Source organism: Acomys minous, assembly GCF_964271855.1.
Source record: "Acomys minous genome assembly, chromosome: 15".
NCBI classification, from domain to species: domain Eukaryota; kingdom Metazoa; phylum Chordata; class Mammalia; order Rodentia; family Muridae; genus Acomys; species Acomys minous.
The window spans coordinates 83452267-83475359 of record NC_140497.1 but is presented as its reverse complement, the minus strand read 5'-3'; the positions used below and the strand labels follow the sequence as shown (position 1 = coordinate 83475359).

Below are 23093 nucleotides of genomic sequence, written 5' to 3'. Positions count from 1 at the left end.
TCCAGACCAGTCTAGGATATGACGTGCGATACCGTCTCAAAGCAAGAACCTCATAAATTGACAGATTATGCTGCCTCAATGACTAAAACAGAGTGGTACTACCAGATGCATTCACAAGTAGGTCAGTGGAAAAGCATAGGAAGCCAGAATCAGAAGCCAATGCCTACAGGGTTTGACACGTGACAAAAGGCATGTCCAAATCAGTTGGCATCGAGGTAGACTTTTCAGTAAAACCCATGTGGAAGTAATTGAGGGATCAGCAGCAATAAGGGAAAGCTGGGATTCGTATCTAAAGTGCTGTGCACACTAGAACACTCCAAATAAGCAAAAGACTTCAGCATAGAGCTTGATAAAACACATTGTCACATTGGAGTCGGGGAGGCCTTTCTAGCTATGGCTCAGACAATAGAGGCCACAAGAGAGGACTACGCATCAACTGCATAAAGAAAACGTTCTCTGGCTGATCCTGCATAGCATGCAGAACAATCAGTAAACCAGGTAAACCAAACCCTAGACTTGTCTTCCTCAGTCAGCTGGTTACAGCATACACATAAGGCTATGGGTACATGCTTGGAAGCAGAAGGAGTTGTGACAGGAGTAGAAAGCATAGGAATTTTGGCAACTTCTTTGTGTAACTTGTTTGTGCCTTCCGTACCTGCTTGGGCCCGATCATGTATATAGCACTTCCATTTGATAGTGGTTTGCTGCCATGCACATTAGTTTATGGCTTCGTGGGTCAGATAACACTCAGTTTACGATGGACAGTTCAGGTCATATGGTAGCTTGGTGGTCCATTGTCAAACATTCAGTTTTCACTAACGCCCAATAGCAGGCCAAGATCGGCAGTTGCCTGCAGATGATGGTAGAGCCTTGCTCCAAAATCCCAAAGGTCTCCTCTGTGATTCACCTCTAGGGGCCTGCCAAAGACTCCAAACAGCATCCCTATCTGCCACTGACACTCTGAGTACCACTGAGTGTGCTGGGTCGTATGGTCCAAGTGATAGAACAGCCTGGACTTGTTGGAGAGCCTTCTCCTGTTCCAGGCCCCACAGAAAGTTATCAGTTTTCTAGGCTTGTTACATAGTCCAGAATAACACACCCAAAAGAGGAATGTCCTGTCTCCAAATAGCTCTACTAAGCATTATGTTTCTTTCTTGGTAGTAGGAAAGGCCAGATGCAATAACGTATCCTGCACCTTTGAATGCCTCAGACCACTGGACTCATCCAGTCATCAAAATGTCATCCATATAGTGGACCTGTGTGCTATTTTGTGGAAGACATAAAAGATCAAGATCCCTTTGAGCTAAGTTCAGGGCTGGAGAGCTGGTATACCTTTGAGGTAAAACTGTAAAAGTATACTGCTGGCCTTCCCAGCCAAAAGCAAATTGCTTCCAGTGGTCCTTACAGACCAGTATGGAGAGAAAGGCATTTGCTAGATCAATAGCTGCATACAATATACCAGGAGTTGTGTTTATCTGCTTAGGTAAGGATACCACATCTGGTACAGCAGCTGCATTGAGTCACTGCTTAAGTTTCCAGCAGTCAGCTGTCATTCTTTGAGATCCACCTGTTTCCTGCAAGGGCCAGGTAGGGGAGCTAAAAGGAGATGTAGTGGTGTAACAACCACCTGAGTATTTTTCATGTCCTTGATGGTGGCATAATTTCTGCAATTCCTCCAGAGATGAGATGATGTCTTTGGTTCACCGTTTTTCCCTGGTCATGGCAACTCCAGTGTCTTCCATTTGTCCTTCTCAACTATAATAGCCCTCACTCTACAGGTTCAGGAACCAGTTTGGAAAATCTGCCAAATGTATATACAATTATACATTTAGAACTGGAGAAATAACCACAGGAGTTCAAGGACCCATCAGACCCACAGTGAATCAAACTTCAGCCAAAACTCCACTGGTCACCTGACTTCCATAAGCCTCTACTCTAACTGGAGGGCCATAATGCTTCTTGGAATCTTCTGGAATCAGTGTCAATTCAGAACCAAGATCCAATAGTCCCTGGAAAATCTGATTGTTTCCTATCCCTCAGTGTACACTTACCCTTGTAAAATGCTGTAGGGCCTCTGGGGAAGGGCTGGAGAAAGGCTAACACTAAAATTCTCAGGTATTTCATCAAGGCGCTTCCTTAGGTCCCTTCATTCAAGGCGTTAGGTGGCCGCACCTGGATCAAGTCTGGAAACTGGTTCTCGGGTCAAGATTCCCTTTTGCCACAATCCAACATAACCTTTCTCTATTTGTCTGAGAAGTTTTCCGCTTACACAAATCAAACAAAAAATACAGTAGACATCTTATCTATTTCAGGCCTGGAAACACTCGGACCAATTACCCAGTACCAAAGGTTCATTCAAGTTATTCCACCATAAAAATCACCTTACCTATGCTGAACGTTATGGTCCATTATGAACATTGCTTTTCCTATGCTGCCCATGAAAAATGTCTACCCTCACCTTGCCTTTGGTGAGTCAATGCTACCCCTGATACCTTGGGGTCCAATTAAACACAACACAGTTTAATCCACAAAATTGAGTAGTTGTATTTCCAGCCCTACGTCTGACACAAGGAAAGAAGTGACAACAACGCTCTTTAAATGTTCTTGTGGCCCCTCTCGACATTTTGTGTTTTATAGGATTAGTGAAGGGTCTTTCTTCTGGGCAATCCTTTTGTGGAGAATTAGGTTTTACCCATTGTACCCACTCTAATATTATAATTTCCCTGAGCTTTAAAAATCCCTTCATCAACAGGAAGCCAAGGGATCTTAGGCATCTCCAAGTCAGTAGGCCATCTTTAATAAATGGCTTCAGCCAACCACTCAAACATTTGACAGCCTTTTGACTGTGTGAGCTTCCATATTAGACCTAGAATCTCCACTGAGAGGAGATGTTGATGAACTCAGCCCATTCCAGTTTTATGTTTCTTCCACCATTATCCCACGCCCTTAAAATCCATTCCTATACAGACTTCCACTTGAATGAATTAGCAAACCCATTAAGTTTTTTAGTAGTGTATCACACTTCCTCATGAACTACATGTTCTACCTCCGCTCTAGGGGTCTGATTTGCCTTAAGTCTGGTTACAGGTCTAGAGGTGATTATTGGTGGGCCCTGGGTGACATCAGTATTGTCTTGACTGGCATTTCCCCCAATAACAACAACAACAACAACAACAACAACAAATCACCAAGGGTTTGGGAGACAATTAAGGATTAATTCCCTCAGTCAAAAGCAGAGAGGGCAACACTGCAGAGGGAGGGAAGGATATATCCTCTGCAAAGAGTGGAAAGACTACTTCCTCTGGTGAGATAAACCTTTAAGAATCTGAGGGTTCAAAGCTGAAAGTCGTCAGTCTCAGTAGGGTCTGCCAGACACCCACATTTCCATTTCAAGTTACAGGAGCCCATTTTCCCTGCATTTTCCTTACTTTAAACATCAACATCATCTGGGGCTAGGGTTTGAATTTGTGCTGTGTTTCAACCAACCTTCTAATGAGGTCTTCAGCTCGATTTTCTGCAACCTGAGCTCTGTGGCTGCTGGAGGGAAGATTCTTTCCAGCGCACACTTAGAAACCTTTAGACTGTATATCCCCTTCTGGAGCCAGTCAGTTATATCGCTGAGTTTTCCTTTGCCACAGTATCCTGAGATGCTAATTTTATCACAGAGCTCATTCCTTGCTGTTGTCAGTTTATCCAGAAATGTTAGAAGCAGTCAGCCAGCATCGTTATTTTTCTTCTGTCTCTATAAATCATCAAAAGTTTTATCTACAGAATCACTAATTCCCTTTTCTATGCAGCAAGCCCTTAAATATTTCTAGCCAAGGGCTTTTAAGTCTTTGTACTAACACAAAGTAACTGCATTGGTGAACTGCAAAACCTGTTCTAGATCCTTAAGTAACTCATCCTTAAGATCCTGTTACTCTAGAACCATTCCTGGTGCTGCAACTAAAACCTGTTTCTAGATCCTTAAGTAACTCATCCTTAAGATCCTGTTACTCTAGAACCATTCCTGGTGCTGCAATTAAAACCTGTTCTAGATCCTTAAGTAACTCATCCTTAAGATCCTGTTACTCTAGAACCATTCCTGGTGCTGCAATTAAAACCTGTTCTAGATCCTTAAGTAACTCATCCTTAAGATCCTGTTACTCTAGAACCATTCCTGGTGCTGCAACTAAAACCTGTTTCTAGATCCTTAAGTAACTCATTCTTAAGATCCTGTTACTCTAGAACCATTCCTGGTGCTGCAATTTGTACTAGTCAGAGTTCTCTAAAGGAAAGAAACTCATAGAAAGGCAATGTAAAAATATACTCACAGGGGATTTATTGGCATGGTTTGCAGACAGCCTGTGGAGATCTGAGCAGTCTCAGGGATGTCCTGGATAGCTGCCAGCTTTCAGTCTACAATTGGATTGGAATCCCAAAGAAGTAGCTTCTGACACTAGTAGAAGAATGCCTCAGGAGCATGATAGAGAAACCTGCCAAGGACAGTGAGGACAAACAGGTGTACACACACACACACACGCACACACACACGCACACACAGCCCAAAAGCTTCCTTGTTGTGGAGGTTTTCGTTTATATGTAAACGTGTTCTTGTTTTAAAATCCCAGGTGTGGTATACAGGGGCTGCTCCAGTTTGTCCACAACTGATAACTGCCTCCTGAGAGGACATGTGATGTTTGTCAGCTGTGAAGTGCCTCGTGAGGGGGCGTGGTCTTTGCCAGTTGGGATAAATGCCAGACAGAGAGGGGAGAGGAGAGAGACTGCGGCTCCAAAAAAGAAGGCGGCTGCTGGTGCTCCCCCTGCTGCTCCTGGTTGCTGTTGATGCGTTGTGATGAGAGGAAGATGGAGGTATCCTGAACTGAAGACTGGACTTGCCCCAAGGAAGAACGACCCTCAACAGCAGGAAGTAGCTAAGGAAAACTATGTACGCCCCTTCTCTCTACTAACCTTTCTCTCCTACTTGATATTTGAGTATTGGAAAGGATTGGGGAGGAGTAGGGAAAAAGAGATTTAAGGAACCCAACATTTAAAAAGTTGTAAAAGTACGTCTACACTTCCTTCTTCCAGGTCTTTTTATATAGGCTGCCAGGTCTTTTCATATAGGCCTAGATTTAGGATGGGTCATCTCACCTTAAATGATCCAATCAAGAAAATCCTTCACAGATACTTGAGTTTTAGTGGATTCTATACGTGATTAAGTATTAACCATCGCGTTTATTGATCACATTTTCTGAGATGACTTAGAATTATTAAACACATATTTAGCACACTCAGCTGCCAGAGCTCAGAGAAGTCAAGTAACTTGCCCAGGATCACACAGCGCACAAGTAGTAGAACCAAGATTCGCACACCATGGTTGTTTCTGGTTCCCCCTCCCCCAACCCACCAATTTCTTGTGTTCTGTTCAGATAGTTGAAGGAAACCTGCTATAGCAGTGGTTCTCACTGTTCCCGATGCTGTGACTTTAATACAGTTCTTCATCTTATGGTGATCGCCCCAACCATAAAATTATTTTAGTTGTTACTTCACAACTATAATTTTGCTACTGTTATGAGTCATAATGAAAATATCTGATATGTGACCCCCCCCAAAAGGGTTGTGACCCACAAGTTGAGAACCGCTGTGCTATAGAAAGACTGTAGAAATCGGATCCAGAAGAGGAGATGGAAAGTCATTACATTTGTAAATACAGTTGACTGTGTGCCGTTGCCATACGTAGCTTTTAAGATCCTTTCAGAAGCCAAGGAAAGGTGACTCCCAGAGTCCTAAAACTACTGATTGGTACTTGAGACTCAGAAGGAAACATGTCCCCGGATTACCACAGAAACCAGGACAAAAGTAAAACATATGTTCTTCCAAGCAGGTGTACTGCAGAGGAAAATGAATGGAAAGTTTACTGAATATTTATCTTACTTTTGTACATTTATTTTAGACAAACCAATTGCAGTGAATGACAAAAACACACGCGCAAACACGTTCTCACGCACGCAAACCATGCACGGCTGTGGCTGAGGTGGACTTTTTGTCACCAGCAGGCAGGACACCGTCTAACAAAGGGACACAGGAAAAAGTAAGACTTTCTGGCTTTGTTGTCCTTCAGGGACAAGGAGGAAATGGAAACTTCCTGTGTCACCAAAACTCTGTGAAGTATAGACAGTGGTCTTTCTCCTTAGACAGAACGGAGAAAAATTGAGGGCCAAACTGATAAATCTTCAATGTGCTGTTATGGTTTAAACTGTCGTGCACGTTGGAAACAATCTGTGAAATTTTTGCATGCAGTTTGAGTGACTGAATGAACAAGGGAAAGAGGGAAAACCACCGCTAAATCTTCCCTTAGATACTCAGTCTTTCTAGAAGCTTCTCCATCAGAAACCCTCACCCTTGCTGTTTCCCTGCCCTTATTGAGTCATGTGTGTGTATATTCTGTCTCTACTGCCCTGCACTTCAACTGTTCCAACTTATAATGTGGACAGATTCCCACCTGCCCACCCCACCCCACCGCCACTTTGGTCTCCACACTTGGATTGTGATTGATCATAGAAAACGGCACGTTCTTAGAACATGGATTCACAGTACTTGTCAACTCTCAGCCACAATTCACAGAAGTCAAATCGAATGTTGTTAATACCGAGTATATAGTCTCTCCTGCTACCTCTCACTTTGGCAGTTTCATCTTTGCAAAATTACAAGGCAAACTGTACAGTGATGGGCCCCTTTAGGGAACCAGACTAAGTATTGTTGCACAACCTGTTACCAATGTTGTGTTGGTTTCCAAGTCATCTGTTTTGACCCGAATGCATTTTTAATGGGAACATCTCACGCTAAGGTAGTCATTGTGGGCAATTTTCCTGAGTGAAGAAAGGGTCTCGATGAAGTGTGAGAGTCATCTGAATTTCCCCCCAATATATGGCATTGAGGTTAGCTTTTATTTTCTTCTTGGAATTACAGAGCTTGATTTTTGCTTCCCTCCCTCATCTGAGAAATAACTTGCAGCACATGTCGCAAGCCTTTGATATTGGACATAACACTCATTCATGGACCAAGCTTGCCAGTCTTTCATCAGTAATCACCAGGGCTCCTGTGGCTCGCATTTCCTGACTCAGGCCTGATAACATCTCAATTCATGGTTACACTAACCTGGTTTGCATACACCAGGTAATCGATTCCACGTTCTACAATCGCTGAGTCACAACACTGTAGTCAGAATTTTTTTTCTTCTTCTTCTTCTTCTCTTTACCACATAACGGAAATAGACGAATCATTTCAACGTCTCTAACCAAAACTGCCTCTCCTCTCCGTGTGAGTTGAATGTAGGTCATAAAAGACAGGTCTGTGCTGAGATGGGCCACAGTTTCGTTTCAGGGCACTGTTGTCTCCTGTTTACTAGACTTATCCTGAATGCTTCTGAAATGAGCCTCCTTTCTCCTACTTGATTTAATAAAAATTTGCCAATGAAATATTTTGAGGGGAACATTTGAACAGCATAAACTCCTTTACAAGCATTACACCTTTTGACCTTCAGACCAAACAAGCTCATTGGCAGGGTGAAGAACACAGGCTCAAAGCCGAATAGACTCACTGACAGAGACATTGTATTAGGCTAAGGGCCATCATAAGCACAGAGCCAGTGATTCCCACAGTAATTTAGCCTTGGAACCATCTAGAAGGTCAAACATACAGATCTTAGGCCCATTCCAGGCCCACAGGTCTATCATGGGTGTTCCTTTGCAAGTCCCCTGGCTTGTCACCTGTGGCTTGTTCTATTTTCTACCTGGATTTTGCCCAAGAAAGAAAACTAAAGCAAGGATTTACTTGTGTATGCCGAGCGTTGTATGGTATAATCAACATACCTGCTGCTTTTCTCATGGCTGCTTTCTCAATAAACAACATACCTACTGCTTATGTTTTCTCCATCAGGCCAATGATACAGATGGAAGAGTGGGGGGAGTGGGGACAGTCGGGGGTTCGTACACTACCCCTCTGGGAGGGAGATCAGAAATGCTCTGACTTACATGCTGTGCTGATGTGGGCAGTTTCACGCTATTGATGGTTTAGCAACCCACTCACAGAGGTACCGAGTACTTAACAAGGGGACTGTAAGCTAGCTCTAGCCATCAGACGTAGACTAGATGGAGAAACTTCACAGGATAATCTGAAGAGTCAACGTTTGGCTCGAGTTGATGTGAACCCCTTCGATACCACTCTACGTATTGGCATTAGGACTTGACTCTCAAGGGTAGTTCAGTGCCCCCCCTTCCCCCCCCCCGAAAGTCCTCAATTCTGTTTCCAAGGAACTGCTCTCACAGAGTTTGCCATGTCACAAAGCGAGGGATTCTTCTACTGACTGAACCTTTGGCAGAAAGAAACTGGAAGTCATCCAGGACAACTGCTTGCTTTCACCTGCTGTGTATCGGGACTGAGAGATGCAGGGAGCTGCCCCTTGCTTGGGGGCACCAGAATGGAAAGAAATATGAAGAAAGGCTACTAAGGAAACTTGGTCTGAAAGGGTGAGTGGAGGGTGGGTCTTTCCGTGCCTGTACTCACCATAGGAAAAACGCATGTCTAGCCTTGGTCAAGGTCAGAACTACCAGGAAAGCCCATTGGCAATAAAGGTGAAGAGCCCACCGGCCTGCTTTTAATCTGCAAGGCGAACTGGAGGGCGAGCTACGATGTGGCTCAGAGGTGTGGCCCAAGATGTACAACACCTCGAACTGTGCTGCTTCCCGCCAATTACTTTTGGGAAATAGAATGGTTATGGCAGCCCGGCAAATATTACCTTCAGACTACAAGCCCAGCACACATAAAAGCACCTCAGCATATTCCCAGATCAACCCTATGTTCACCCAGCATTTTAGACTATTTGCTCCATTGTTAAACGTCCAGAAAGAGCAATACTTTTTGAAACTGTGCTGTGTCTATTATATGTATATGTAACCATAGCAAAGGTGAATTGTGTGTCTCTTCCCCCCCAGGAAGGCTAGCTTTGACATTGTACTATAGATGGACAAACTGATATTACATATTAATTCACTTCTCTTTTGGTTGAGTCCATTTGTATGACAACCAATGCCCATGTTCTCTCTCTCTCTCTCTCTCTCTCTCTCTCTCTCTCTCTCTCTCTCTCTCTCTCTCTCTCTCTCTCTCCCTCTTTTCCTGATTCAAAAAGATTTTATCTTCCAAGAAGCCAAAGAGAATATTAAACTCCCAAATGAATCAACCAGAAATATCTGATTCATAGTGGATATTAAATTTGAGCACAAAGACTTCAGAGAAGGGAGTGTAGGTGGAATTCTAGTAAGACGACTTAGATTTAACTCACTAGCCAATAGGGTCCTGGGCCAAGTCACTAAATTTGTTTTATTTATAAAATTTACATGATTATGCTTAAATTACATGGTAATGTTTCCTAACAGCATACCAAACAAACGTATGTATCATGTTCATAATCCTTCCTCAAATGCTCTTAACTTGGAATTCAGACCCCCAAAGAAATCCAGAGTGAAACAAAAAATTAGCATGCAACCCTTGTCACGTATGTATGCACACATATGCATTTGTACTGGGTTCTCAACCAGGGGGACAAAGATTATCAGCTCCTGGAAGGTACGTGGGGCCAGAGAGAGTGGGGGATGCCTTTGGGGGAAATTTTTTTTACAGTGATTTAACTTTAAATGTTCACTCCTGAGTCTGGGTCATAAAATGCCCACTTAGACAAAAACACAGCCACCAGGTTATAATACCCATTTGGCTATACTGTACTTCTAACACATATGCTCAGGAGAAAAAGTATCTAAGGCCAGATATGGCAGCACATGTCTAATCCAAGGCAGGCAGAGGCAGCTGCATGTCTGTGAGTTCTAGGCTAGCCAAGACTACACGAAGAGAGCCTATCTTACAGAGGGGCAAAAAGAAAGTCATACTAAAGGTAAGTTAAGGCAGAAGTGTTTCTGAAGAGAGTGGAAAGCATAACTCCACACAAGGACTCACGATGCAAACAGAAAATAGGTTTGGTGTAGCTTCAAACTGCAACCAATCCAAATGTTTTCCAGCAGAGAATAACTTCAAAAGGAAACATGCATACCAAAACATGAATGATCTCAAAAATGTAAGTGAAATCCAGACAAACATTTTCCAAACTCAAAGAGTTGTGGCTGCCTTGAGGACACGCAGTGGAAGGAACCAACGACCACAAAAACACAGAACAGAAGTAGACCATGACTGCTGCACTCATTGCAGATGCGCATGTCTGTTCAAACTCATCACAATATAATTATAACAAGGACCAGTTTATTAAAGCATGCCCAGATAAAACTGATTCACAGCTCCTTCTAAATACTAGAAAACTTCATAGCCTGTTCTCGTTACTGAGATGATGCACACTCGTCTATTCAAATCCATGCCCTTGGAGGAGCTGTTCTCAATTACTGACAATGAGGATTCCTTAAACTGCAGTCTCCCTGGAGCTACTGATTTGAGTTTTTAAGATGGGGCAGTCAGTGATGTACTGCGGATCTAAAGAAAATAGTGTCATGAGCCAGGCCCAAAGAGAACCATAGCTAATCCAAGTGGTAGACGGACTTCATATGGCCTGATTCACTGTCATGGGTGTACTCAATTATTATGATCAGTGCTGTACTACAGAGCCATTGTCAGCCATTGGAACTGTCCTCATCAACAAAATGAATCGACCTTTGAGGGGGAAAAGTAACATCTCTGAAACACTGTGTTTCAAACAGATCACAAACACCTCACCAGAGCATCTGTACAGTCACTAGCTATGCACCGGAAGCTGGGTGGTGCCAGATTTCACACTCTTGTTTTTTCTGTATGTAGTGCCTCAGTAAATCTTTATGACCAAACTCTTTGAAAAGTCACTGGAATACAGGCAAATATCCATAAGCTTACAGTTCTTCACAGTCTCATAAGATCTTTGACTATTGTAAACCAATGATCTACAAAAGTAGTTTTTATCAGATCAAGCATTTTAGAACTTGTTTTCTAAGCCAAGGGCATTGATAATTCTGAATATTTTGTCTTCCCTAATCAATTGTTCACTTTGTCACGGCAACAAAATAGCTGGGGGAAAAAAAGGTTATGAACTGGTTTTGGCTCACAGTCACAGTCTGTGGTGGGCTGGCTCCTCTGCTTTGGGCCCATGGCAAGACAGCGCATCATGGAGCATGATGAAGCAGAGAACTCGCCTCACGGCAGCCAGGAATCCCAGACTATGACAGCCAGGGCCTGTGCATCAGAGCACGGTCAGAAGAATGACACATGGTGAACCAGCGGTGGGGAGCTGTGACAGACTCCAGGAAAAAGGAAGAGGGCCTTGTACCACAGGTGCATTTTGTCCCCAGGTTTGTTCTTGAACACAATTTTATGCCTCCTGTGTTAAATATTTCCATCCAGTTTGTAAGGCATGCTTGTTCTTGTTGGCTGTTGAAACGCAGCTACAGAACCGAGTCTGGTGAAGTTATACGCTGAGTGCTGTCCTCAGTGTGCCCTGAAACTGGACATGGCCTCTGCCTTGCTTTTGTGCTTTCCCAGATATGGCCTAGCGTGTGACAAACAACTATGTTTAAACTGGTCTGTCCTGAGAACATTCCGGGAAGGGGCCGCTCTGTTTCTATTTACTATGTGCCTGCTAGTGTTTCTATTTTTCTGAACTCAACCTTCCTTGGATCATCACTTTCCTTGGTACATTCGTATATAAAAGTCCACTGAGACTGAAGTTGTCTGCAGCATTAGACTGTGGTCCGCCTCATCCTTTAAGGTCTTGCACAGATCTGCATAGGTTGGCAAAGCTCAGCACCTGAGGAAAAGATAGACTCTTCAAAGACACACTCCAGTGAGCGGACTCCTCCAACAAGGCCCCACTGCGGGAGTCTCCTTCATCTCCCAATAGTGCTACCTAATGGGTTCCAAACTCTCAATACATGACATCTGGGGGTGTCACTGAAGATCCAAACCTTCGTTGGGCAAGATGGCCCATGCTTGTAATTCCAGTACTCTGGAGACTAATACAGAACTATCCCAAGTTGGAGGCTTGCCTTAGAAACATAGAGACCCTCTCTTGATTAAAACAAGAAGAAAAACACAAACCGTAACAAGTGGTTTTACATGTAGTATTATAAAGATTTTGTGTAACATATTCATAAAATCCATTCTTAGTAGAAACTTAAATTTATCCTCATCTGTAAACAGTTAAATATGTCCTATAAATGAAAAAAATAGAATCACAAGGTTATTGTGAAATTTTTTAATGAATCTGCTTTTAAAACCCTATATTTGCACAAAAAATACATTGTGTGTGACAGCTGCAGAAGCAGTCTGACTTTTGATTAACTGCTTCTAGACGGTACTTATTCCACATGATAACTTTCTGGAGAAGCCAAGGACACTTCATTTTCATTTTTAAATGTCTACAAAGCTTTAATTCTCTATTACACAAATTTCTTAAAATATGCCAGTTATTATACAAATAGAATACATAAAAAGATCAAAAATATACATATTCTCTCAGAAAATTGTTACATAAATAAGAAAAAAATAAACAGCCAGATTTTCAAAGTACAATTATTTTAAGGCTGCAACTGTCTATGGAAGGTGCTAAGAAAAACACTAAAGAAAAGTCGAAAGATTTGTTTCATGACATCTACGCTATTAAAATGCCTAGACCCAATCTACAAGGGAATAGAATGTGGGAACTCTTCATGTTGCCTTCATTTTATCCCTTTAGAATATTCTCGGGACAGCTAACAGCCACACGTCTAGCAGCCACCCCCAACACCTGACACAAAAGTCAGAAGGTGTGACAAGTACAGAATCGACCCCTTTGCCTAGCAGATAAGTGCAAAGGAAATCCCAAAGAGTTCAATTTAGATACGGCTGTGTTAAAATTTCCTGGGTAAGATGAGCCACTGAAAATCAAATTATTTAAGTCAGAAGTGTCAGAAGAAAATCCAAACACTCTGAAAATCTTAACACAATAAGAAAAGATGATGCCAGCTTTTCTCTGGATAAGAAGAGCGGGTTTATGTTTTGCCCCAGAAATTCTCCTTTCTTTTCTGAGCTCGTGCTAAAGTCTGGCAAGCACGGAGACTGGAAGCTGCAGAGCGAGCAGAGATCTCGGACAGTCTGTCTACATCTGTAATGAGAGAATCCCAGCGTCACATCCACGTGAAAATACCTACAGAACAATATTATGCTTAATGCACTATTACCAGGAAGCGGAAAGCATCAAGTCACTAGCAACGCTGGCTGCATCAGCAAACAGGGAACCTGGTGGATGGAGAGCTTACTTCTTCATACTTCATAGCACTCCAAGTGTACCAGAGGTCAAGGCCATGCCCATGTGCCGGGACCTTTTTTTTTTTTTTTTTTTTTTTTTACATCACTGAAGTCCCATCATGTCATAAATTACACACTGCTTAGGACTTCAGAATTATCGAGAAACAAGCCATCCTAGTTTCAGAAGTGCAACCATTTGGATCAAACGGTTTTCTATTTAAAAAGCAAATTGCTGGTGCTGGGAAGGTGACTCAGAAGCTAAGAGCACACACTGCTTGCTATTCCACAGGACCTGAGTTCAATTCCCAGCATCTACAACCCTACAACTGCAACTCCAGGGCAATCCCGTGCCTCCAGCCCAGACCAGAGGGTGCCCGCATACATGTATGTGCACATGGTCACACACACGTTATCAAATTCAGAAATAAATCTTCTCACATGCTACATTTCAACGTGGTTTGTTATATTACTTTTTCAAAGTCTCACTAAATGTAGGGGGAATGTTTGGCAATGTACTATCCTTTCTTGGTGTGAAAGTCCACATTCTGAGTGAGCAAATCCATTACATGTTTACAGAACTGTTGCTCATCAACAAGACAAAAGGCAAAAACAGATTCAAAGTGGCTAGACTTGTATTTCAAAACACAACTTATTTTCTGCTTTACTGAATAAAGAGTTGCAAACTTGTTAAAGGAGGATGAAGCTTCTAACTGTAAAGTTCAAATATTTTTCCCAACTAAGAATCAATAAACTCAGGAATTGTTGGCACTTCACAGATTACAGCTATGTTTCTCAGGATGGCACAGGAGTCATTTTGATTGTGCACCCCAAGATTTCAAAACTCCTCCTGCCTTTATTAAAATAAAAAACTTGACAGGATGCAGACTATACAGGAGGAAAGGCATCCATTTCCATTAATTACACATATTTTTCATAATGAAAAATGGTAAGACTATACAGGCACTTGAAAAAAATATAAATGTAACATCAGGCCAAATTTCTGAGACCGAGAGGTGGAGGCAGCAGATGTGGCCTCTGCTGAGGTAAAGCGCCGTTCCTGGGGAAAGGCTCCCCAGCACCCAGCCCCCCCTGACCCCCGTGTGAGACAGAAGCAACTTTAGCCCCATCACACGGTCCCAAGGACCCAGCGTAGGAACATCTGTGGAAGAGCTCTGGGGTCTGTGAGGCGCTAGACAACCGAAGGCAAGGCAGAAGCTACCTTACAAGAACAGACGCTGATCTTAGGCAACTACTAAATACCTTCATCATTAAAGGCTTCATGCGGAGGCAACAGCAAAGTGTTTGTCCTTGGTTTTCTCACTTAAAGAAAGAGGGCAGTAGACATCATCCGTTAGCTACTAAATATCACATATTATGTGGTTTGAACGTCTGACACCCCCCCCCCAAAATTCACAGGGAAACTGAATCGCTGTTGAGATCCATGAGAGGCTGGCTCTTTAGGTGACCAGGTTGTAACCTAAGGCCGTGTCAGGGAGGCTCTGCCCTTCCTACTCTTGCCTTTTATGCTGCCAAGAGATGGTGTAGCAAGAACACCTCCCTAGCTGCTAGCTACTCTGTCATGCACTTGCCAGTCTCAGGAGCCACGGGACACCCATTTCTGTTCATTATAAATTGACCAATCTCAGCTGACCTAACATAGCAAACCAGTAAACCATCCATGGAAGGAGATAACCAGAAATTATATCAGCTAAGTTTGTATATTGATAGAAATCACTGCGAGTCATAAACTATAACGAGGCACCTAGAATTCTTCCAAATGATTACATTGCTATAACTTCACAGAGATAGAGAGGCTTCCTTTGAGAGATGAAAACCCAACAGACACATTGAGAGACACAGCAGAAGCTCACAGGACAAAGAAAATGAGAGACCAGGAAACAGCAGTTAAGTTTGGGGAGGCAACTGGGGGAGATAAGCATCTAATTTACGCAAGAGGGCAGGCATGGGAGGTCAGCAGAGGCCAGAAGGTAAGAAGCAGCGATGGGGGGGGGCAGTAGGGGGGGATGATGGGGGTACAAATGCTCAGTCTCCCTGCAGCTAAGAAGCAGCGATCTGGGGGTGTGGGAGTGGGTAGGGGGAGTGATGGGGGTGCAAATGCCCAGTCACCCTGCAGCTAAGAAGCAGCGATGCGGGGAGCGGGGGAGGTTGATGGGGGTGCAAATGCCCAGTCTCCCTGCAAGCTGCAGAAAGAAAGATAAAGCAGAGGCTCTGAAAACCTTTTTAAACAACAAACAGCTGGGGCACAAAATCACCTCTAAATTTATACAGCTAGACAGGTGCCTCTCCTGAGCGTGAGATAAAAATATGTCTCTAAAGGTTTATAGAGCTACTGTGACCGTATGTCCTCTGCCTAAGGACAGGAGCAGCAGAAAGGAAACAGAAGAGGAAGAAATCACTACTTAAGAAAACTTTCTAGAAGACCTGACCAGGTGGGAAAGTCTACTGGGTACCAGTAAAATGACCGGGGACACACCCACTTCAAGATGCACCATTGTAAGTATCAGTAGCATTGGGTATGAACAGTCCCAAAAGCCACCAGAAAGAAAACACCACATACAAAAGCGAAAGGCAGGAGAACTCCCAGCGTGCTGGAGGAAGGGCACCAGCAGCAGAGCAATGCCGAACAAAACCACAAAACCCAAGGGAACCACATCTTGACTTCCACCCGAGCAACACCGGGCAATGCCCAGGGACGGTTTTTGTTCCTGCCTAAAGAGGAGGCACTACGGCACCTAATAGGTCTCCTGTATGAGTCTTGGTAAGGACCTGAGACCTGGCACCTAGTAGGTCTTCGGTATGAGCCTTTCACTTTAAAAAGTGAAATGTGAACTTGGACGCAGCAGGACAAGCCAGTGTCCACGACAGAGATCTGCCCCATTCACAGAAACCCATCAGCCGGGACTACCTAACCTACTGAGATGCTGTTGAAAGGAAATAAATGAAAAAAAAAATAATAATAATAATAAGGAAGGAGGTGAGGAGAGAGGCAGGAAAGGAGAAAGGGGAAGAGTGACCCATAATAAATTTAAAGTAGAAAAGAAAAAGAACTAAATAATAGAATGTATCAGTATGTGGTACCTATCTCTATATAATGCTTGCCTATCAGTATAACACTTTTATTTTTAAAAGACGATAAATTTATACCAAAACACTTACCGTTATGCTGAAATTCAGGGTGTCGCAGACGGCCCTGGATCCTGTTAGGAGGCGGCCAGTGAGGCAGGGCACTCGGAGAAGGCTGACTACCAGGGATGTTTGTCAGAGGTTCTCGAATTTTCAAAAATCTGAGGCCATCGTCTTCACTATCCTCACGCAGAGGCAGGGGATCAACTGTTTTCATGCCAGCAGCAGGAGAAGTCAGGAGACACACAGCACGGTGGTTTTCTTTCTAGATGGCAAAAGAAGACGCACACATGTGTGCAAAAGTAGAGAAGGAACCAATGTTCAAATGTGGAACAGTCACAATTCACAGATGTTCTGGTAGAAAGTGACAGTGTCCAGAGAGAGAAGGCTCTGTGCAGCACAGTCCGCAGAACACCACATATATATTAAAAACGCATTGGAAAGACAGACTGTGGGGAGACAGGATCAACAGTGATCTACTACTGTGCCAATAACTATCCCATCCCCCAGAAGCAACAAGAGCTTCGCTTCGCTATGAAGCAGGAAAGGAATGTGGTGATTCAGACAAACACAAGCACAGCCACCATTCTACCTCACTAAAATACTTACTCACAAAATGAAAGCACTGAAGCACTAACTGTTTACTTACTGCTTTAGCTTACTGCTCACTTACTGTTTACTGCCTGCTTTAGCTCTAGTAATGTTTGGGAGACATTTACATGAGATCAGAATAGTTAACAGGGACCAAACTGTAGCTCGCTGATGGGTTTCCTTATAATATTTTTAATAAAAATGAAATGATACAAATCTGAAAAGTATATGTGAACAATAGTATCTGGTTTAAAATTTTAAATTCTAGCTAGCATCATGTTGCCATTAAAATAAATGATGCCTAATGATGCAAAAGTAAGTTGACAGTAGAACTAAGAAAAAATATTAAACAGAAAAAGATATACACAATCTGCACATAAAAAAGGGAAAAAATTAGGTTATGCAGCCTTGCCTGTGGGATGACAGTTACGTATACACTATAACTAAGAACCTCAAATTTTAACAGTGACCCTCACTAAAGCATGGGCATGAAGCAATCTTTCTTTCTTCAGAAGCATCTTCAGCTTTCCATAGGGCCAGTGTAGCTTAACTCTGAGTTCCTGAGTTCTTTCCTTTCTTTCTCTTGGTTTTTTTGAAACGGGGTTTCTCTCTGTAGCCTTGGCTGTCCTGGAACTCACTCTGCAGACCAAGCTGGCCTTGAACTCACAGAAATCTGCCTGCCTCTGCCTCCTGAGTGCTGGGATTAAAGGCGTGCGCCACCTGTCAACTAGCAAAGCCAAACAGAGGCACAAGAGACTCAATCATCCCTTGACTTCCATCACTGTCTCATTTGAGCCCATGGATGTGACATTTACACAGGTTCTGACCTGAGGGAGCTGTGACTGAAGAGCTGATGGTTTTCTCCCAAGAGGAGCCAGGAAAGAACAAAGATCTCCCACTTACTCCCCTTTCTCTTGCACACTCATCAACAGGCCACACTAAAGGGACACTCTTCTGCTTTTCTTCCTAGTATCTGAGAAGTTCTGTCATCTTGGTTTTACTACTGTGAAAAGGAGCTAAAACAAAATATTGTAATGGAAGGGATCCTCAGGCTCAATTAAACCGACTGATCTGCTTTTGAGCCTCAAGCCTCTTCACTGGCACTGTTCCAACTCTCCTTGAAGAAAAAAAGTTCCCCAGAGCAGCCAGTGACTTGATTTACCCTGTGAGTCAAAGCCTCCTTGCTTTTTCACTTCAGATCTCCAAAGGCCTCCTGATGCCATTAAAATAGCACCCCAACTCATCACGGACCCTCCTTTCCAACCTCAACTCCCCCCCCCCTCTTCCCTCTAGATCTACCCCACACTTTCCCCTTCTCTTGAAAACTCAGCACCCTTCCCTGGGGACTTAGGGGGGCATCACGGTAGCTGTGGGGGCGAGGCTCGCCCTCCTTGAGGATCTTTAGGCAGTCATGGTCTCTGAGAAGGGAGAGACCACAGAGACCACTGGTGTTTTTTTTTTCCAGTAGTGCGACTACTGGCTGGCAGCTACTCACACAGGATTCTGTAAGAAACCCTAACGCAACACAGTGGGGGGGGGGGTGTGTCACACCAAAACAACAACAACAAAAGTGGGTGGGGTGAGAGGGAGGGAGGGAAGGAGGGAGGGAGGAAAGGAGAGATTAGAGAAGGATTAGCTGGGAGGGATGGGATTAGTGGGAGGCAAACAGAAGGTAATGAGGATCAAATACAGCAAGAATACACACCATGTATTCTTGGGCCAAGTATCACAGTGAAACACATTATTACATTATTATGTACAATTAATAATGTGAATAAAAACAAAACAAAATGAGCAGTCAGTGCTGGGAGAGAAAACCTGGCACTTTCTCTTCTGCTTGGGAAACATCCGACCAGGTTCGCTGCCAGAGCCCCTCCCTCCTCAGGTCTCCCCCAAAGTGTTACCCAGCCAGTGCAGCCTGCATGGCCCCACAACAAAGCCTCAGCCATCCCTCAGAGGACACCTGAGGTTTAATCCACAGCATTTCTTCCTACCTGAAATTATTTTTTTTTTTTAAGATTTATTATGCATACAGTGTTCTGCCTGCAGGACAGAAGAGGACAGCAGATCTCATTATAAATGGTTGTGAGCCACCATGTGGTTGCTGGGAATTGAACTCATAACCTTTGGAAGAGCAGCTAGTGCTCTTAACCTCTGAGCCACCTCTCTAGACCCTAAAAATTTTTGCTGTTGTTGTTGTCATCATCATTGCTGTTTTTTTTGAGACAGGGTCTCTCTGTGTAGCCTTAGCTGTCTTGGACTCGTTTTGTAGACCAGGCTGGCCTCCAACTCACAGTGATCCGCCTGCCTCTGGCTCCCCAGTGTTGGGATTAAAGGCGTACGTCACCACCGCCCAGCTGAAATTACATTTTTTTAAATATATGCTGTCTGCTTCTTCCAGTGAAAAGGGAACTTCCACAAAGTCAGAAAGTTGTGTGCCCAGACCTCAGGACAGTACCTGGCACTGGCACACAGAGGAGCCACTAAATATGAAAGGAAGTAGACGATAAAGTTCCCTACATTCCTCTTCCAAAGCAGCCTGGGACTGACTCAGTACAAACCAGGCCCTCAATCCTATCAGAAAGCCAGAAAACCACAAGTCAGTCACAGTTTTGCTCTGTCCCTTCCACAGTCCTTCTGCGTCACCCACTTCTACCTTTGCCCCCCACCCCCACCCCCACCCCTCATTAGTTCATGATACCAATGTCCCCTTTCCAGACCAGGACACTGTCCCTTTCAGGGAGTCACGGTCCACTTGCGCTTCTACTATGGACACACACCTTGTAAAGCACAAATCACACTGAAACTATTTCAAGGTTCAGCATTCAAGGCGAACACTGCCCCTCAGGGGCTGAGCTCCCTCCTAACCAGCTCAGTGGCTTCCCACGCTTCTGAGACCATGGGAAATGCTCAGTTACTATCTTTGCTAGCTTGGTGCCAAGCCATGAACCCTGCCACGCCCTGTGCTGCTACAAGTGCTGTGAATTAAATCAAACTACAAGTTTGATCCCTCACCCAAGGGATGGGTGAGGCTTTGTGCTTAGGACCATGTGGATGGGCGCAACACTTCAGCTAGGACAGAGGGAGGGACTCCGGCAGAGAACCTGCAGGGTGTTGCCCAAGCAAACAGAAGCTGTTGCTTCTTCAAACTCTCTGCTCTTTTCTGCAAGGGAATTGTGTACAAGTCACGTGCCATGATTCTCTCCCCATCCTTTTAATCAGGCGAATTATGGCTTCTAAGAACTTCTCTGACTTCATACAAGTCTCTCTCTACCACTGAGCTATATCCCCAGCCCCAAAAAGCAGGCAAGTCTTACAATCAGGCTAATTCAGCTTTGAAATTAAGTAATTCCGCTTTGAAACCTTACTAGTTTTCTTTCTTTCTTTCTTTCTTTCTCATTGTTATTGTTGTTTGTTTGTTTGTTTTGCTTTTCGAGACAAGGTTTCTCTGTGTAGCCTTGGCTGTCCTAGACTCACTTTGTAGACCACACTGACCTCGAACTCACAGCGATCCACCTGTCTCTGCCTCCGAGTGTGCGCCACCTCGCCCAGCTCAATAGTTTTCTTTTATATTTAACTCTTTGTAAAACTGCTCGACATGCGTCCCCCCCCACAGTCTACTCTTACTCACTATGGGACCCACAGCATCTAGCAGGTGCATGCATGGTAAGACACATCCACAAGATGAAGTGAGCGGATGCACGCTGGGTTCTTAAGATCATTTCTAAGATCTAGGGCAAGCGTGAGGCACCCCACAACTCAGGAGGCTAAGGCAGGGGACTGTCAGTGTGTGCTAAAGAAGTAGGAAATAGGGGCTGGAGAGAAGGCTCAGCAGTTAAAAGCACCAGCTGCTCCTGCACAGATGCCCTGGTTCTATTCCTAGCACCCACAGGGCAGCTTACAGCCATCTCTAATTACTTACAGGGGAGAGAAAATGCCTTCTTCTGGACTCTAAGGGCACTAAGCATGCATGTAGTATTCAGATATACATGTAGTGAAAACAGCCATACATGTAAAAAAATTAATATTAAAAAAAATTTTTTTTAAAGAAAGAGAAAGTAGGTTAGATATTCTGTAACTCTTACAAGAGTCATTTTCCATAGTTCAAGGCCAGCCTGGGCTGGTAACAAGACTTCTTTGTCTCAAAAAGCAAAAACAGAACAAGAAAGAAAAGTGTTTCTTAATGAACAAACCAATACTGTGAAAACTCTAAAGCTTTGTAGGGGACGTTGCTGCTTCAGAGATTAAAAAGAGTGGGATGAATCCACAGACATCAAATTCTGCTCAACTGAGGGACAGCCAGGTGACACTAACTTCATCACCGAAGTAAACCTAATACTTTGCTCCTAGGTCATTCTGAAGATCAACAAGTGACGACTGTACAGGGGAAGGTTACTCAGGTGGCTGCCACCCCCAATACTCCACAGTGTAAGGTGTACACTGTAGAGTCAATAGTGAACCTCCTCGGGGTTATGATCCATTCTTCTGATGCCCACAATTCATTTATTATATGAGACTGTAAACCCAAGAAGAGAGATTTTCCTCTGAAAAACAAATGTCTACCTTAGTAACATCTTTCTTTGGGGTTTCTAAGCCATGCTGGTAGGACGCTCTCTTCCACTGCTCGGGGGTTGACCGCTTTGTTTTACATGGTGACACTAAGACCGCTCCACCTGGAAAACCCCATGAAACCATGTGTCAGTCCCAATAAGCTACAGTCTGAAGGGCGGGCTGGACTGCAGGCTGCAGGGCTGTTACCAACGGCTGGCGTCGTGAGGTCATGGTGAGTCCGCTGGATGCCGAGTTCTCTCAGCTTCGGAGTAGGAAGCCTGCCTCCCCTCCCTGAGGAGACAGAGGATAGCTCCGACCTAAAGAGAGAAACCATCTATTAGGAAGCCTTTCTGCCAAAGAAAACATGGCCAAAACTACATAACCACCATTATGTGGTATAGTAATAAAGCATAAACTAAGAGAAGTCTACTTTGTTCCTAAAAAAAAAAAAACAAAAAAAACAAACAAACATTTAGATTCATATGCAGGGAGCCTATAACAGCTGCCTATAATCCTAGTGTTTAAGGAGGTGGGCACAGGAGAATCACAAGTTCCAAGCCAGCCTGGGCTATCCAGGGATGTCTCTGCCTAAGAACAATCCTTTTGGAAAGTCTTAATCCATATGTAGTTAAGGGGAACTACGCCTAGACGGGAGGGAAGGCCACTGTAAGTCAGAAATCCGTAACGCAGAAGTCTCCCATAGTCAGCTCCCAAGTTCCACATTAGCCGCAGCACCCATGCACGAGTAAAGGCTCCGACAAAACGCACCCCCAGCAAATAAGTGCTCCCCAAAGCTGTGTGCACATACAGCCACAATCACTAGCTAGTCTCAGGAAACACTTTAAAAACATTACCCAAACGTAGCCTTTCTTTCCTGACAGAAGCACCTGATATTAATGAATTCTCCATGAAGTCACTCTTCCAGACACAATTACAAATCTGAAAAATCCTCAGTCTAATTCCTCCCCAGGCAGCACAGTGTTCTGGTGCTCCCTCCGCAACGAGTGGTGACTTACAGGTCGGTGTGAATCACATGCCAGCACATACCACACAGCAGCACCTACTTCACTGTGTTAAAAACCCTGTTAAAACTGCCAGTGTAAAACTCTACACCCAGTGACAAGGCAAGTGCACATTAGTCATGTTCTAGAATGTTCTATGCTAAGGAACTCAAGTCTCACCCTTCTTTTATCCTGTCTGCCTTAAATGTCTCTTGTGTGTCCAGTTCCTCTAGCTCCCCCACACGGGTCTGCTTGGCCTTTTCCCTTCCCTCCTCCCTGTCTTCCTCCCCTCTGGGCTGCTCCTGTGCGTCTTCCTTGGTGTCCTCCGTATCCCATGCCAGCCTCCTCCTGACAGGCATGGTGGCGGCCTCTGCCAGGTCCAGCTTCGCGGTGGCATTTCCTGGGGGCTGCTCTCCCAAGGCAACCTTTCTTTCTTCTAGTTTGGCAGGAGGATGTTTCTGGGGAGTCTTGTGGCCTGTAAGATCTCTGCATAGCAAAGAAAGGTTTATTGTA

At 44.1% G+C, this 23093-nt stretch overlaps 1 protein-coding gene and 1 long non-coding RNA gene across 6 annotated transcripts in view; one reads left to right on the top strand and one right to left on the bottom strand.

Annotated features, from left to right (window-relative positions):
• The first annotated feature begins 8377 nt into the window (after positions 1 to 8377).
• On the top strand, positions 8378 to 16445 carry LOC311584804. The gene is made up of 3 exons (XR_014775007.1): positions 8378 to 8510; positions 15097 to 15281; positions 15675 to 16445. It is a non-coding gene; the product is annotated as an uncharacterized lncRNA (long non-coding RNA).
• Positions 12248 to 23093, bottom strand: part of MDM1 (Mdm1 nuclear protein) — a 29537-nt gene continuing 18691 nt past the window's right edge. For all 5 annotated transcript variants that reach the window (XM_084759444.1, XM_084759443.1, XM_084759445.1 and 2 more), the window contains 6 exons: positions 22761 to 23066; positions 21787 to 21896; positions 21592 to 21701; positions 16471 to 16702; positions 14554 to 14613; positions 12248 to 13150 (listed from right to left, as the gene is read on the bottom strand). In XM_084759444.1, the coding sequence (XP_084615570.1) occupies positions 13038 to 13150; positions 14554 to 14613; positions 16471 to 16702; positions 21592 to 21701; positions 21787 to 21896; positions 22761 to 23066 (931 nt within the window). In that variant the 3' untranslated portion in view covers positions 12248 to 13037. The remainder of the gene's footprint in view (positions 13151 to 14553; positions 14614 to 16470; positions 16703 to 21591; positions 21702 to 21786; positions 21897 to 22760; positions 23067 to 23093) is intronic.